Source organism: Cebus imitator, unplaced genomic scaffold (genome assembly GCF_001604975.1).
Source record: "Cebus imitator isolate Cc_AM_T3 unplaced genomic scaffold, Cebus_imitator-1.0 Scaffold461, whole genome shotgun sequence".
Lineage (NCBI taxonomy): Eukaryota > Metazoa > Chordata > Mammalia > Primates > Cebidae > Cebus > Cebus imitator.
In genome coordinates, this window is record NW_016107776.1 from 1,566,938 (window position 1) to 1,582,669 (window position 15,732).

Genomic DNA, 15,732 nt, shown 5'->3' on the forward strand with positions numbered 1-15,732 from the left:
TGTTGACCAGGATGGTCTCGATCTCTTGACCTCGTGATCCACCCACCTCGGCCTCCCAAAGTGCTGGGATTACAGGCGTGAGCCACCGCGCCCGGCCCAAAGAACATTCTTAAAGCCTCAAAATGGGCCAGGCGTGGTGGCTCACACCTGTAATCCAAGCACTTTGGAGGCCAAGGTGGGCGGATCACCTGAGGTCGGGAGTTCAAGACCAGCCTGACCAACATGCTGAAACCTCGTCTTTAAAAAAAAAAAAAAAAGCCTCAAAATGGCAAATACAAAAATGAAGGCAGGAATGACCCCATGCTGGCCAGGAAGTGGTGACAGAGGCATGTCAGAGCTGATGAGAACAGCTCCCAGGAGGTCCACCACCCAGAAGCCCCGACAAGCTTTGGTGTTCATAACCTTCTCCTGGTAACTGCACTTCTCAGAATTTACTCAGAGGAAATGATACAGATGGGCACAGAGGCTTATGTTAAATAATTATTTATAGGCACAAACAATCTCGATGTTCAATAGTAAGGGAACAGATAAATGAAGATGCAGCTGTAAGATAGAAAACGATGTGGCCAATTGTGTCTGGAAATATTTTATAACATGGAAAAAGCTTATCATAAAATGTTAACTGGAAAAGGATAAAAATAATATGTAGAGTATGAATCTATTTTTTTTTTCTGAGATGGAGTTTCGCTCGTTGCCCAGGCTGGAGTACAATGGTGCAATGTAGGTTCACTGCAACCTCTGCCTCCCGGGTTCAAGCAATTCTCCTGCCTCAGCCATCCGAGTAGCTGGGATTACAGGCACGTGCCACCACGCCCAGCTAATTTTTGTATTTTTAGGAGAGATGGGGTTTCACCATGTTGGCCAGGCTGGTCTCAAACTCCTGACCTCAGGTGATCTGCCCGTCTCAGCCTCCCAAAGTGCTGGGATTTACAGGTGTGAGCCACAGCGTCTGGCCTAATTTTCTTTTAAAAGAAGAAAGATATGTATACATGAATAGAGAAAAACTGGAAGAAAATGTGTCTAAATGTTAATAGTACTTATCTCCAGGTAATGATCCATGAACTGATTCTGAAGGTCTTTGTTTGAAAAAGGTCTTGCTCTGTCTCCCAGGCTGGAGTGCAGTGGTGTGATTACGGCTCAATATAGCCTTGACCTCCTGGGCTCAGGCGAGCCTCCCACCTCAGCCTCCAGAGTAGCTGTGACTATGGGCAAACACTATCATGCCCAGCTAATTTTTTTTTTGTAGAGATGGGGTCTCCCTGTGTAGTCTTGAATTTCTGGGCTCAAGTGATCTTGCCTTGGCCTCTGAAAGTACAGGCATGAGCCACTGAGCTGGAACCTGAGGGTCACTTATTCTTATGATTTTGAGATTTTAAAAAATTTTCTCCGACATACATGTACTATTCATAATCAGGGTAAGAGTTTATACATACATAAAAGAAAAACATTAAGACTCCAATATAAAGAGAGACAAAGCACATATTCAAATAGTTTTCAAAAAGAAAGATCAATAGGCTGGGTGCAGTGGCTCATGCCTGTAATCCCAACACTCTGAGAGGCTGAGGTGGGAGGATCACTTGAGGCCAGGAGTTCGATACCAACCTGGGCAACACAGCGAAACCACCCCCTCCCCCGCCCAAAACAAATTTAGCTGGGCATGGTGGTGCACATCTGTAGTCCCAAAGTCCCACCCACTCGGGAGGCTGAAGTGGGAGGATCACCTGAGCCAGGGAGTTTGAGTTTTCAGTGAGCTGTGATCACACCACTGCACCATGGAAATAACTTCAACGTCCACCAAGAGTATGTCATAGCCCAGACAGAACACTGTGCCCCTGTTTAGATGCTTGAAAAAATCTGCTATGAAGCTAAAGGCAGAAACAAGATAAAAAACTAGATATGCTATGTTTAAAATAATGCAAAATTCTATATGAACAATGCAGAGAATAATGTTATCAAAGTGCAAAATGCAGCTTTATTAAGAATTATTGGCATTTTATTTTTTGTAAGTCCACATTTTCTGAAGTGTGGTTATTTTGCCTGCATAATTAAAAAAGCATATTGAAAGCATCTTATAAATGATAGCACTCTGTACAACTGTAAAGTGTTATCACCAAGAGGGCAGCTTATTCTTGCTTAGGACTAATTAGAAATAAGTCATTCAAGATTAACTCTGTCTTCCTGCCTCTGAAGACTGTCAGGACAGGGAGAGCCACCTTTTCCAGGGTGTGCACCAGTTCCATGTGGGACCACCATGGAGCCCCCTCTCTCTGGGCTCCAGCTCCTCTTCTCCAGTGGGTGCTGGGGCTTCTTCTGTGACCTCGGCTGATGACTGGTGCTACATGGTAAGAAGCCCTACAGGGTAGCGTCACCAGCCCAGGGTGGCCCTGCCCAGCCCTGGCCAGTGAAGGGGAGCTTCCAGACACATCTATCCTGATGTTGTGCCCATCTTCCCTGGATGCCCTGGGCACTGCCTGAGAGCTCCCAATTTCTCACCAGGGGCTAGATGGCAAGAGGCGGTGTTGGCATGTTAGGACCTGGCTACACTGATGCTGGGCCATGCTGTGATGGCTGTGGGAATGCCCCTGACGGCACTGTCACTAACACACAGCTCTGCAGTACAGCTATTTATATGAGGTAAGTCCAGGAAATTTGCTTTTTCCAAATGCCCACCACCCAAGATTATCCTCCTCTCTAGCAATATAATAATGTTCACTGGGAAGTAATGCTATTCATAATTCTTGTTTATTATTATTCTGAAAATAATAGTTTATGGAGGAAACTCCTGACTGAAGCCATGTCAGGAGCCCGTCTGAGAATACAACAGTTGACATGCCTCCTTTTTATTTCATACAGGGTCTTGCTTTGTCACCCAGGCTGCAGTGCGGTGGTGTGAATCTGGGCCCACTGCAGCCTCGACCTCCTAGGCTCAAGTGATCCTCCCACTTCAGCCTCCTGAGTAGCTGGGACCACAGAGACATGCCACCACATCTGGCTAATTTTTGCATTTTTTGTAGAGACCAGGTCTCGCCATGCTGTCCAGGCTGATGTTGGACTCTTGGGCTCAAGCGATCCCCTTGCCTCCCAAAGTGTTGAGATTACAGGTGTGAGCCATGGCACTGAACGATATCCCTTCCTTTCAGGGGCAAGAAAGACCTTTCCCCTTGTCAACAACTTCCAGGCCCGTCCAGGAAAACAGGTGGCAGGACTAGCTCAAATGGCTCTCCACGCTCCTCCTGGAGTGTGGTCCATCAGGGGAGGTGACTGACTTTAAATGAGGTACCTGGCATGCAGACCTGATTGGGGTGATAAGGCAAGGCTCCCACACCTGGAGGAAGGTGGCTGGGAGGATCGGGGTGCTTTCCTAGTTGGGTAGCTTAGAAAGTAGTGACTGACACCAGAACACATCATGTTAGTTTCGAGGTTTGCTCCCCAGGGGGAAACTCCTGCCAGCTCGGGGGGGAACCACGCACAACAGCTTTGCCACATCCAGGGCGTTGATGGGGTCCACGTCCCTCAGCCCAGCATCCCCTGCACCCAGCAGGCTGCCAGGCACGTAGTATGTGCTGAGCAAGTGTTTGTTGAACTGGATGGCCAAGGGCTTCCCCTCGCTGTGCAGCCTCTGGTGCTCAGTGAGGTGCGAGCTCCAGTTGAACATCTCCCCACATTCCTCACACTTAAACGACTTCTCCCCGGAGTGGACTTTCTGGTGTTTAATGAGACAGTGGTTCTGGCTGAAGGCTCTGCCGCACTGGCCGCACTTGTAGGGCTTCTCGCCGGTGTGGATGCGCTGGTGCACGATGAGGGACGAGTGGCAGCTGAAGGCCTTCCAACACTGGCTGCAATCGAAAGGCTTCTCGCCCGTGTGGATGCGCCGGTGCACGATGAGGTAGGCGTGGGAGCTGAAGGCTTTGCCGCACTCGTTGCACTTGAACGGCTTCTCGCCGCTGTGGATGCGCCGGTGCACCAGCAGGTACGCGTGGCAGCTGAAGGCCTTCCCGCAGTCGGCGCACTTGAAGGGCTTCTCGCCCGTGTGCGTCCTCTGGTGGAGGGTGAGGCGCGAGCGGCTGTTGAAGGCCTTCTCGCAGTCGCTGCACTTGAACGGCTTGTCCCCGCTGTGGATCTTCTCGTGCACGGTGAGGGACGAGTGGCAGGTGAAGGCCTTGCCGCAGGAGCCGCACTGGTAGGGCTTCTCGCCCGTGTGGATGCGGTGGTGGCGCGTGAGGTGCGTGCGCTGGTTGAAGGCCTTGCCACACTCGCCGCAGCGGTAGGGCTTCTCGCCGGTGTGCACCCGCAGGTGCATGCTGAGCAGCGAGCTGCAGCTGAAGGCCTTCTCGCAGGCGCTGCACTTGTAGGGCCGCTCGCCCGTGTGGATGCGCTGGTGCACGTTGAGGGACGAGTGGCAGCTGAAGGCCTTCCCGCACTCGCCGCAGAAGAAGGGCTTCTCGCCCGTGTGGATGCGCCGGTGCTCCAGGAGGTTGGTGCTCCAGGTGAAGGCCTTGCCGCACTCTTCGCACTTGTAGGCCTTCTCCCGGCTGTGCCAGCGCCGGTGCAGCGAGAGGGAGGAGCTCTGGCGGAACGCCTTCCCGCACTCGCCGCACAGGAACTCGCCCTCCCCGGCGCCTGCCCCGCGCTGCCGGCGCGCCGCGGGGAACTTTTCGGGCTCACTTGGCGTGGAGGCATTTTCCCCTGCACACAGTCTCGCGGGGGCCTTGGTTCCGCGCTCAGTGGCCTGGACGTCCTTGTGTGTGTCCAGAGAGCGTTCCCCCTCGGGAACGCGCTGCTGGGCGAAGAGGACACATCTGAGGGGGAATTCCTCTATAGGGACGTCCCAGACGCTGGCAGGCGCGGGCGCCCAGGGCGCAGCCTGACTCCTCTGCAGAGCACAGGCCTGGCGCCCCCATGCCTGCGCCCCGCCCAGGGGCCACTCCAAGGTGGGCTCCTGGGCCAGTTCTTCTTTGCACATGCCCTGCTGTTGAGGGGGCACCTCCTTCATCTCCCATTCTGTAAGATATTGAAAATGATTTTCTGTGAGCAAGCGGAAACCTGGCCTGGAATTCAGATTTGAGAACTGACCTGGAGATGCAGATAAGCCTAGAAAAGAGAGGAGAGGCCACCAGGGCCAAGGCTGGAGGCGCAGGCAGAGAGAAGGGACAGCCCAGGATGAGATGTGGAAGCAAGATTGGGAAGAAGGGAGAGGAAGAAAACGGAAGGAGCCACAGACAGCAAAGACCAGGAGAAGGGGAGAAGCCACAGGAATCCCTGAAAGAGCAGCCAGAAGCCCCAAGGGAGCTGAGACCGAGAAGCTCAGGGAGCCGGTGATCAGGATTCCACTCACTGAGCCGGGCTGACCGACTGCTGTGTGTCAATACCATTGCAGGCAGGTGCTCGCAACACACAGAGCAAATACAAGTTTTTAAAAATGGATTAAAAAATTGTCTGTGGTGCCAAAAGGAAAAAATGACACCCTACACCCCAGCGCTGTCCTTTAGAACCCTGGGAATTGCAAGTGCTTTCTCTGTCTCCAGATGCTGCAAATCTTTTCAGAAGCAAAATGAGCCTAGTCCAAGAGTCCAGTCCTAGGTGTAACTTCCCGCTTGTCAAAAAGATACAAGAGGCTGGGCCCAGCGGCTCATACCTGTAATCCCAGCGCTTTGGGAGGTCAAGGTGGCCAGATCACTTGAACCCTGATCAAGATCAGACTCTACAAAAAATATAAAATTAGCCAGGAATGATGGCACATGCCTATAGTCCCAGCTACTGAGGAGGCTGAGGTGGGAGGATCACCCAAGCCTGGGGAGGTTGAGGCTGTGAGCTATGATCATGCCACTGCACCCCAGCCTGGGAAAGAGAGGGAGACCCAGTCTCAAAAAAAAAAAAAAAAAAAGCAGCAAAAAGCTGTATTCTTCCTTTAGGTGAAGACAGTTGCCCTGTGTGCTGGGTTGGATCTGTCTCCTCCGTCAAAGGGGGAGGTTTCTTTCTCTGCTGCACACCACATCTGATTAAACCTGTATTAAATAAGAAGGCTTTTTTTTTCTTTTCTATCTCTATAGCAAGGTTTTCTGGGCAGGCAGGAGATTTTTTATTTCTAATTCTGTCCTCCCCAGACTTAAAAGGAAGTAGTCTAGTGCAGTGGGCAGAGCTGGATGGCGGTGCTGCCTGTGACCCCAACCCGTGTGGAGGGGCAGGGCAAGCAGAACTGGCCGTGACACACTGGAAGGTAGCCGGAGGGAGACGGAACAGCACATGCAGAAGTGCAGAGGTAAGACAGTAAGATGAAGACAAGACATGCAGAGGCAGGAAGGCTGAGAGGTGACCCTGGAAGGGTGATGGGTTCAAGGTGATCAGATGCCTGACTCAGACGGCAGCCGGGGAAGAAAGGCCTTTTGCACAGAGGATAATGTGATCATAATGGTATCTTGGAGTGGGGGTGGAGCAGGTGTTGGGGACAGGGTCTCGCACTCTTGTCCAGGCTGCAGTACAGGGGTGCAGTCACAGCTCACTGCAGCCTCCAACTCCTGGGCTCAGGCGATCCTCCCACCTTGGCCTCCCAAAGTGCTGGGATTAGATGTGTGAGCCTCTGTGCCTGGCATAACGGTTTATCTTGAAGGTGGCTTTGGTGGTGTGTAAGGAGGAGTTAGGGAGGCGGGTTAGGGAGGCCACCTGAATAATTCAGGTGAAAAATGGCAACTTCAAACTGGTACCAAGGCTGTGAAAATGAACACAAAGCAGCAGATCTAAGAGCTATTTAGGAGCTAAAACTGATGGCCTTACCTGTTGACTGAAGGTGGCAGGGGAGGAAATGGTGGGGGAGGGTGACGCCTCAGCAAACACCCAAGCCTGAGTGGACAGTGGAAGCTTTTACAAAGACAGGGACCAGAGGAGGAAAGGCAAGTTCCAAGTCTGGTTTTGGATGTGTGGGCAGAGGCCCTCGAGATGGTGGGTGACAGAGGGCTGCAGCTCAGCCGGTACTGCTGCAGTGTAGACCACACCCACACCAAGTGGGAGGTGAGAGTCTAGGGAAGGTCCACAGAGCAGAGAGAAGAGGCCCAGGCCCGAAAAAAAGTCATTTTGGCAGCAATCAGGGCCGACAACACACCAGGGCACATTCATCTAAGAGATAGTGTGCAATCAGTAAACATCACACTGGGACACCCACCACGCCATGGAAGTGCAGAAGCCAGAGTCCGGAGTGCACGCTGGGCTTCCAAGATACATAAGGCTTGCTTTCCTTTCATTTCTTTCTTTCTTTCTCTCTCTCTCTCTTTCTTTCTCTTTCTCTTCTTTCTCTCTTTCTCTTCTTTCCCTCTCTCTTTTTTCCCTCTCTCTCTCTTCTTTCTTTCCCTCTTTCTCTTGTCTTTCTCTCTCTTTCCCCCTCTCCTTCTTTTCTTATTTTTTCTCTCTCTCTCTCTCTCTTTTTTTTCTTTCTTTCTTTGAGATGGATTTTAGCTCTGTCACCCAGGCTGGAGTGCAATGGTGCGATCATGGCTCACTGTAACCTCTGCCTCCTAGGTTCAAGCGATTCTCCTGGCTTAGTCTCCAGAGTAGCTGGGATTACAGGTGCCCACCACCACACCTGGCTAATTTTTGTATTTTTAGTAGAGACAGCGTTTCACCACATTGGGCAGCTGTTCTCCAACTCCTGACTGCAAGTGATCCACCTTCCTTGGCCTCCCAAAGTGCTGGGATTACAGGCATGAGCCCCATGCCAGCTGTGTGCAGCTTTAGAAAAGTCTATCCACATACAGAGGAACAGCCCAGAGGAAACAGTGACATGATCAGTTACCAGAGAACAGTTACCTCTGGGTGGAAAGATTATGCGGGGATTTCAATAATATTTCAGCCTCATTTTCAGTATATTCATATATGAATCAAACAAAAATATGAAGTTTTTAAAACTTGTAATTTTGGTAAAGAGGAATTTTTAAAAACTTGTAATTTTGGCAAGTATCAGAGGCTGGGGTAAGAAATAAAGACCAGGAAGCTGGAGCTGCAGCTGCTGTTGCAGGTTGGGGCTGGGTGGTGTGTGGGAGTGGAACGGGGACAGAGGAGGGGCTGTCTTCCCCGACCCCCATGCTTTGCACTCCACAGCTTGTCAGCTGCCTTTCCCACAGAAAGGTGTTTCTCAAGCTTTCCAGACAACTGATGTGCACAGCAGTCACTGTCCACTAAATTAAGTGGAAATTATTTAATTCACTTATTCATCAATCAACTCAGAAGAGTAGTCTACAAAAAGAATGTTGGAGAAGAAAAAAAGACCATGTTCTGTTCAGGACCCACCCTGGTCCCCTTTCCCTCACGGAGGGCTGCCATCTTGGCCGCAGCCTCGAAGCCCTCACTGACATTGACCCTGAACCCAATACTGGCTTTGATGCTGACACTGACCTGATGCTGATGCTGGCGCTGGCGCTGGCCCTGACCCTGGCCCTGACCCTGATGCTGATGCTGATACTGACACTGATGCTGACCCTGATGCTGATGCTGATACCGACACTAATGCTGGCCCTGGCCCTGACCCTGACGCTGATGCTGATACTGACACTAATGCTGGCCCTGGCCCCGACCCTGATGCTGACCCTGATGCTGATGCTGATACTGATACTGACACTAATGCTGGCCCTGGCCCTGACCCTGAAGCTGATACTGATGCTGATGCTGATACTGACACTAATGCTGGCCCTGACCCTGATGCTGACCCTGATGCTGATGCTGATACTGACACTAATGCTGGCCCTGACCCTGATGCTGATGCTGATACTGACACTAATGCTGGCCCTGACCCTGATGCTGATGCTGATACTGACACTAATGCTGGCCCTGACCCTGACATTGATGCTGACGCTGACCCTGATTGTGATGCTGACACTGACACTGATGCTGACCCTAATGCTGATGTTGACCCTGATGCTGACCCTAATGCTGATGTTGACCCTGATGCTGACCCTGCCCCTGACGCTGACACTGACCACCACCAGCTGCCTCACCCCTGGCGGTCCCCTGCCCCCAGTGCCACACGGCCCCGACTGCCAGTCAATGCCACTGGCTCAATCTTTCTATTCCTGCCTCCCCACCCCCATCAGCAGGTATCCATTTGGTCCCAATGGCTGGGTTTGTCCCCTGTTGAATCCCAGAACAGGTCCTAGCACTCAGGCGGTGCTCAGCATGTGCTGAAGGGAGGCAGGCAGGAGGGTCTGGCAGGGGCCCTGAGATGGGGACATGGAGCTGGGGTAAACTGAGGGGGAAAACAGAAGCTGTAGGAGGAGGTGCGTGGGGGGGCCGGGGTGGGCACCCTTCCACCTGTGCCTCTGCTCACCTGGACAGGGCCCTCCAGGGATGTCCCTCTGCACGCACCATGGCTCCTCGCCTCGTTCCAGATGGGAGATCACGTCTGGCTTGTGCAGTGGAGGCCCTGCTCCTAAGGAGAAAGCGTGGCTGGGCATGTTGTGGCTCTCCAGGCCCAGTCAACCTTATGGGACGTCCCCTAACAAGGACAATGCCTGTGACGTGGACACCCTCTCTGGGAACAGGAGGCCCTCTGGGCCAAAAGTGGTGAGGGGTCTCAGACTGGAAGCCCATTCCCAGTGCACACTCTGAAGACCCCGCATGTGCTCACGTCCTCACTTAAGTGCTTAAGGACCATTCCAGAGCCAGCTGGGCTCCAGGGTCCCACCTTCCTCTCTTCTCTCCCTATCCCCACCCCAAGGGAGATGCCAAGCAAGGATGCTATCAGATCCCACACTGTCCCCTGACAACTTCTGGCATGGACAAGGCCCCTGGCCATGAGTGCCCCAAGGCACAGGCCTTGTTTCCCACTCCATGACATGTCTGGCACCAGGGCCAGGACTGAAGGGATCCTCCTTAATGTCTACCATACAGAAGAAGACTGACAGCAGATGCCCAGCCCGGGGGGCAGGGGGTGGGGTGAGGGAATCTTACCTAGGGCAAGAAGGTTCTGGTAGTTTTCCAACATCACATCCCGGTACAGTGCCCTCTGAGGGGAGTCTAGCTGACCCCACTCCTCCTGGGTGAAGTCCACAGCCACATCCTTGAAACTCACCGATTCCTGAAATGACATAGAGGTTCTCACTCACCCAGGACTGATTCTGTGTCCGTGGTTCCAAGGGAGCCAGAGATTAAGGACCCTATGAGTAAAGGGTTAACCTCAGGTGATCTTCTCCCACGCATAGAAGGTTGTGTTATAGACACTGACATGACTGAATTTGGGGCAGGGAGGGGGCTGGGAATCGGCATGCACCCCCCTACTGCCTTCTAGAGTGGGAAAGCAGGTCTGAATAGATACCACTGGGACATGGCAACTTGAGATGGGGTCTGGGGGGCAGGGATATACACGGCTGCTGCATCAGGCTCTAAGTCCTGGGTGGGATGCTATGCTTTCTGGGGTTAAGAATTTCAAACTTAAAAACTTAAAAAAATATTAATAGTACAAAAATCCCAGCAACTCTATTCAAAACTCACTAATGCAAAAGGATCTAAACCCAGACTAGAAACTGTTATTACACTCTAAGGAAGGAAACTTTGTATATATCAGCAAGTTCTGTGCCCCAAGGGACTGAGAGAGGCTACCTGCAGTCCTCACCTGACTGCCTTCCCATCCTTCCTGCCTGCTCCCCCTGGACCTGGGCATTCTGGCCACCAACCAACTCCAGACTTGCTTTGATCCTTAAGGATCAAAAAGATGTCAAGTAATTTCACTGCATCCCAGGAACACTTAAGGAATTCCAAAAACCTACTCAACAAAGTAAAATGCCCAATGTCCAGCGTCCAATCAAATAACTAAAAGGTTAAAAATATTAATGAAATCAGAATTAAGAGTATATGTATTAGAACAGTATGTGTTTACCTCAGAAGAAGTTATTAAGGGAAAAAGAAAAACAAAAAAGACATAAGAGAAAACGAATAGCAAGGCCGGGCACAGTGGCTCATGCCTGTAATCCCTGAAAATCAACGAAACAAAAATAATAGTTATTTGAAAAGGTTTAATAAAATTGGTAATTAAACATATATTTACTATATGACTCAGCAATTTCACACCTAGGTATTTATGCAAGAGAAATTAAAACACACAGCCATACGTGTACTCAAATATTTACAGCAGGTTTACTGTAATAGCAAAGGCCTATGAACAACCTACATGTCCATGACCTGATGACTGGATAAATCAGACTGTGGAATATCCATCCAGTGGAGTAACAGGCTGAATTGTATATCCCCCACCTCAAATTCTTTTTTTTTTCTTTTTCATTTATTTATTTCTTTATTTTTAAATTGCATTTTAGGTTTTGGGGTACATGTGAAGAACATGCAAGATTGTTGCATAGGTACACACATGGCAGTGTGATGTGCTGCCTTCCTCCCCATCACCTATATCTGGCCAAATTCTTATGTCTGAACCCTCAGTAACTTTGAGCGAAGTACTTTTTTTTTTTTTTGAGACAGGGTCTCACTCTATCATCCAGGCTGGAGTGCAGCAGTGGTACAGTCTCAGCTCCCTGTAACCTCTGCCTCTGCGGTTCAAGAGAGTCTACTGCCTTAGCCTCCCGAGTAGCTGGGATAAAAGGTGTGCGCCACCATGCCTGGCTAATTTTCGTATTTTCAGTAGTGACAGGGTTTTACCATGTTGGCCAGGCTGGTCTTGAACTCCTGACCTCAGGTGATCCACCCACCTCAGCCTCCCAAAATGCTGGGATTACAGGCATGAGCCACTGCACCTGGCCTGGAGAGAGGTTCTTTGACGAAGTAAGTTAAAATGAATTCATTACATTGGGACCTAATCCAATAAAACTGGTATCCTCACATGAGGAAATCTGGACACAGGCATAGAGGAGGTAAGCCCATATGAAGATTCAGGGAAAAGCTGGCCATCATCTACAAGCCAAGGTGAGAGGCCTCAGAAGAAATCCACCCTGCTGACACCTTGATCTGTCTTCTTGCCTCCTGAACTGTGAGAAAATCCATTGCTGTTGTTTAAGCCCTCCCGCCATGCTTTGTTACGGCAGCCCTAGCAGACTAATACAAATGGAATCTCACTCACCAATAAAAAGGAACAAACTAGTGATTCACACAAGAACATGGATAAACTCAAAAACACATGCTAAGCGAAATAAAGCAGAGAAAAAAGACCACATAGTATAGATTCCATATGAAATCCTTAAAGAGGAAAAATTATAGCCAAACTACAGTGGTGACCAAGGGGAAAGGGGAGAGGACTGAATGCCCAGGGGCATGAGGACATTTTTGGGTGATAGAAATGTTCCTTATCATGATTGTGGTGTTGGTTACACAACTGTATATGTTTCCCAACCTCATCAAACTGTATACTTAAAATTGCGCAACTGTGCTGTATATAAATTATACCTTAATGAAACCTGACTCCCCAAAACACTGGATTTCAGATGAGGAGGTAGAGATGAGGACAAATGTGAGAACACACTCAAACGTGACGGATGACGATAGCCTAGGGAAGGAGGAAACGGGCTGAAACAAAGCTGCAGGCTGGGCCTGCGGGCGCACACCTTGGTCCCAACTACTCAGGAGGCTGAGGTGGGAGATTTGCTTGAGCCCAGGAGTTGGAGGCTGCAGTGAGCTATGATCCTGCCACTGCACTTCAACCTGGGCGACAAAGCGAGACTCCGTCTCAAAAAAAGAAAAAAGAAAAACAAAAAATAGCTCCAGAGGCATCAGATACAGTGCTGGCCAGTGGGGCTGTCAGAGGTTACATGGCTTCAGCATGGGGAACATCAACCAGCAAGAGTAGGGGAGGGTCTGAGGCCCACACAGGCCTTTTTGGTGGGTATTTCTGGCCCACTGGGAGAAGCCCATGTCCAGGGTGTCTTCATTCTGCAGGAAAGGGAATAAGATGCCCAGAGAGCTGGGTTTGGTGGCTCACGCCTATAATCCCAGCACTTTGGGAGGCCAAGGTGGGCAGATCACAAGGTCAGGAGATTGAGACCATCCTGGCCAACATGGTGAAACTCTGTCTCTACTAAAACGCACACACACAAAATTAGCTGGGGGTGTTGGTGCAGGTTTGTAGTCCCAGATACTCGGGAGGCTGAGGCAGGGGAAACACTTGAACCTGGGAGGTGGAGGTTGCAGTACGTCAAGATAGCGCCACTGCACTCCAGCCTGTGACAGGGAGCGACTCTCACTAGGAAAAAAAAAAAAAAGGCCAGAGAGTATGTGTTGGAATCAGATGCTGATGTGGAAATGACACCAGCAGAGAAGTCAGAACAGACTACACAAGATGTCCCAGGAGACAGAAAAACTTTAACTGCGAGTGTGAATGAGACTGTCAAGAGAAAATGCCAAAGGTGATATGTGCTCAGGAAAGTCAACTGGTTATTCACAGATCTAACAAGCTAATATTTTAGGAATAGGAATAATATATGCACAAAAAGGGCCCTACCACCTTAAGGTAGCTGCACAGACACACACACATCCATACATGCACACACATTTTTTTTTTTTTTTGAGACAGAGTCTCACTCTGTCACCCAGCCTGGAGTGCAGTGACATGATCTCAGCTCACTGCAACCTCCACCTCCCAGGTTCAAGCAGTTCTCCTGCCTCATCCTCCTGAGTAGCTGGGATTATAGGCAAGTGCTACCTCGCCCAGCTAATTTTTTTTTGTAATTTTTAGTAGAGATGGGATTTCATCATCTTGGCCAGGCTGGTCTTGAACTCCTAACCTTATGATCTACCCACCTCGGCCTCCCAAAGTGCTGGGATTACAGGTGTGAGTCACCGTGCCTGGCACATGCACACACATTTTTTTTTTTTGGCTGAACATTTGAAGGTAAGTTGCAGACATCATGACGTTTCACCCTAAAGTCTTCAGCTTGTATCTCCTGTGGATATTCTCTTATATAATCACAGTACTATTATCACACCCAAGAAATTTACTATTGATACAATATGACCTAAGATACAGCCCACTTTCAAATTTCCTCAATTGTCCCAAACTCCCCTTTATCACTTTTTTTTTAAATCTATACCCTAATCAAGGAACATGTGTTGCATTTGACTGTCAAGTTTCTTGAGAAGTATAAAGCATTGGGACACACTACAGAAGTGAGGCACATGTCACAATATGCGTTTTACAGCTGTTTCTAGCTGTCTGTAATCAGCCATCACCTCTTTTGAGTGGCAGACTGACAAAATCACAAAATGCTAAAAAAAAAAAAAAAAAAAAATCAAAAGACCCCTCATCCCTCCAGATCTTTCACTCCACTGTACTCTTTGTCAACTGCATGCTTCTAACTACTACCCGGTGGTTGAGGCAGAAAAACACAATGAGGAACAGAGCCCACAGTCTGTAAAATGAGGGATCTGGGTCCCATTTGGTTGCAGAAGTGCCCAGGGCCAATTCCTTGCTGAGCCTCCAGATTCTCTAAGTCTCCAGGTCTCTCCATGAAGGCCCCATGCCAGGGGCTGGGTACAGAGGAAAAGACACAGGGATGTGTCTCTTACTGTCATTCTTAACCCAGTGCTGCAATCCAGCCCTTCCTCAGCTGCCCCAATGCCCCTGCCTGATTCCATCCCAGTAAACTCCCCAAACAAGAACCAACGTTGCAAACACCCTGCACCAACCCCTGGCCAGGATGTGGACAGGCAATGCCACCCATATGAGCCACCACCCGCTTTCTCAGGTTCCACTAAAACCACTTCTCAGAGCTCTCAGCACAGCACTGGGCAGAGAGATCCCCACAACTGGCCCACCAAATCAGGCTGGAAGAGCCATTCAACAGAGTTCATCTTGAGGGCACACCTGGGGCAACATCTGGACTCTTCAATTGCAGCTGTTCCCACTGCCCAAAGCTTCCCGAGGACTGGCCAGCAGGTACACGGGTGAAGGTCTGTGGAAGGCTGACGATCCAGGGCTGGGGAGGGAATGTGCCAGCCCTCTTCATAAAGAAGGACGAACACACAACCACTCACCTTGGACCTGGCTTCCGGAAGACCCCAACCCGATATATCCTCGGGATTCTCTTTCGGGGAAAGAGCAGGATCCTGAGAGGAAAGAGCTGGGGAAGAAGAAATGAGGCAAGGCATGGCCGCCAGGTTCACGGCTGAGCTTAAAGCCCACCTGTCGTGGCACAAGTGAGAAACAGAGGAGGCAGAACCTGCCAGCCAGGCCGGATGGGGAACAAGCCCCAAAGTTGTTGAACGAGCACCAGCTGATACAGCAACAAGGGATAATTCTGCCTGTGTCTCAGACACTCCATGAAGAAAAGAGCTGCTATTCCCCCCATCAAGCACATCTGAGTGGGAGCAAATGGTTGGGCACCGGGAAGAAAGAAGCAGGAGGCCAGGAGCAGTGGCTCACGCCTGTAATCCCAGCACTTGGGAGGCCAAGGCGGGTGGATCGCTTGAGCTCAAGATAAGCCTGGGCAACACGGCGTCTCTACTAAAAATACAAAAATTAGCCGGGCGTGGTGGCGTGCGCCTGAAATCCCAGTAACTTGGGAGGCTGAGAATCGCTTGAACCCGGGAGACGGAGGTTGCAGTGAGCCGAGATCAAGCCATTGCACTCCAGCCTGGGTGACACAGTGAGACTCCGTATTAAAAACAAACAAACAAAAAAAAAACGCCGGGCGCGGTGGCTCACGCCTGTAATCCCAACACTTTGGGAGGCCGAGGCGGGCGGATCACGAGGTCAAGAGATCGAGACCATCCTGGCCAACACAGTGAAGCCCCTTCTCTACTAAAATATAA

The 15,732-nt window shown here is 50.3% G+C and overlaps 1 protein-coding gene across 3 annotated transcripts in view; it reads right to left on the bottom strand.

Moving 5' to 3' along the window:
- Positions 1-1,944: 1,944 nt before the first annotated feature.
- Positions 1,945-15,732, bottom strand: part of ZNF74 (zinc finger protein 74) — a 56,832-nt gene continuing 43,044 nt past the window's right edge. The window contains exons 2-5 of one of the 3 annotated variants that reach the window (XM_037732636.1): positions 14,956-15,041; positions 9,934-10,060; positions 9,311-9,412; positions 1,945-5,001 (exon numbers count right to left, since the gene is read on the bottom strand). In XM_037732636.1, the coding sequence (XP_037588564.1) occupies positions 3,410-5,001; positions 9,311-9,412; positions 9,934-9,967 (1,728 nt within the window). In that variant the 5' untranslated portion in view covers positions 9,968-10,060; positions 14,956-15,041 and the 3' untranslated portion in view covers positions 1,945-3,409. Of the gene's footprint in view, positions 5,002-9,310; positions 9,413-9,933; positions 10,061-14,955; positions 15,404-15,732 lie in introns of those variants that run through there. The other 2 variants (XM_017512118.2, XM_037732637.1) reach the window with 2 other exon arrangements.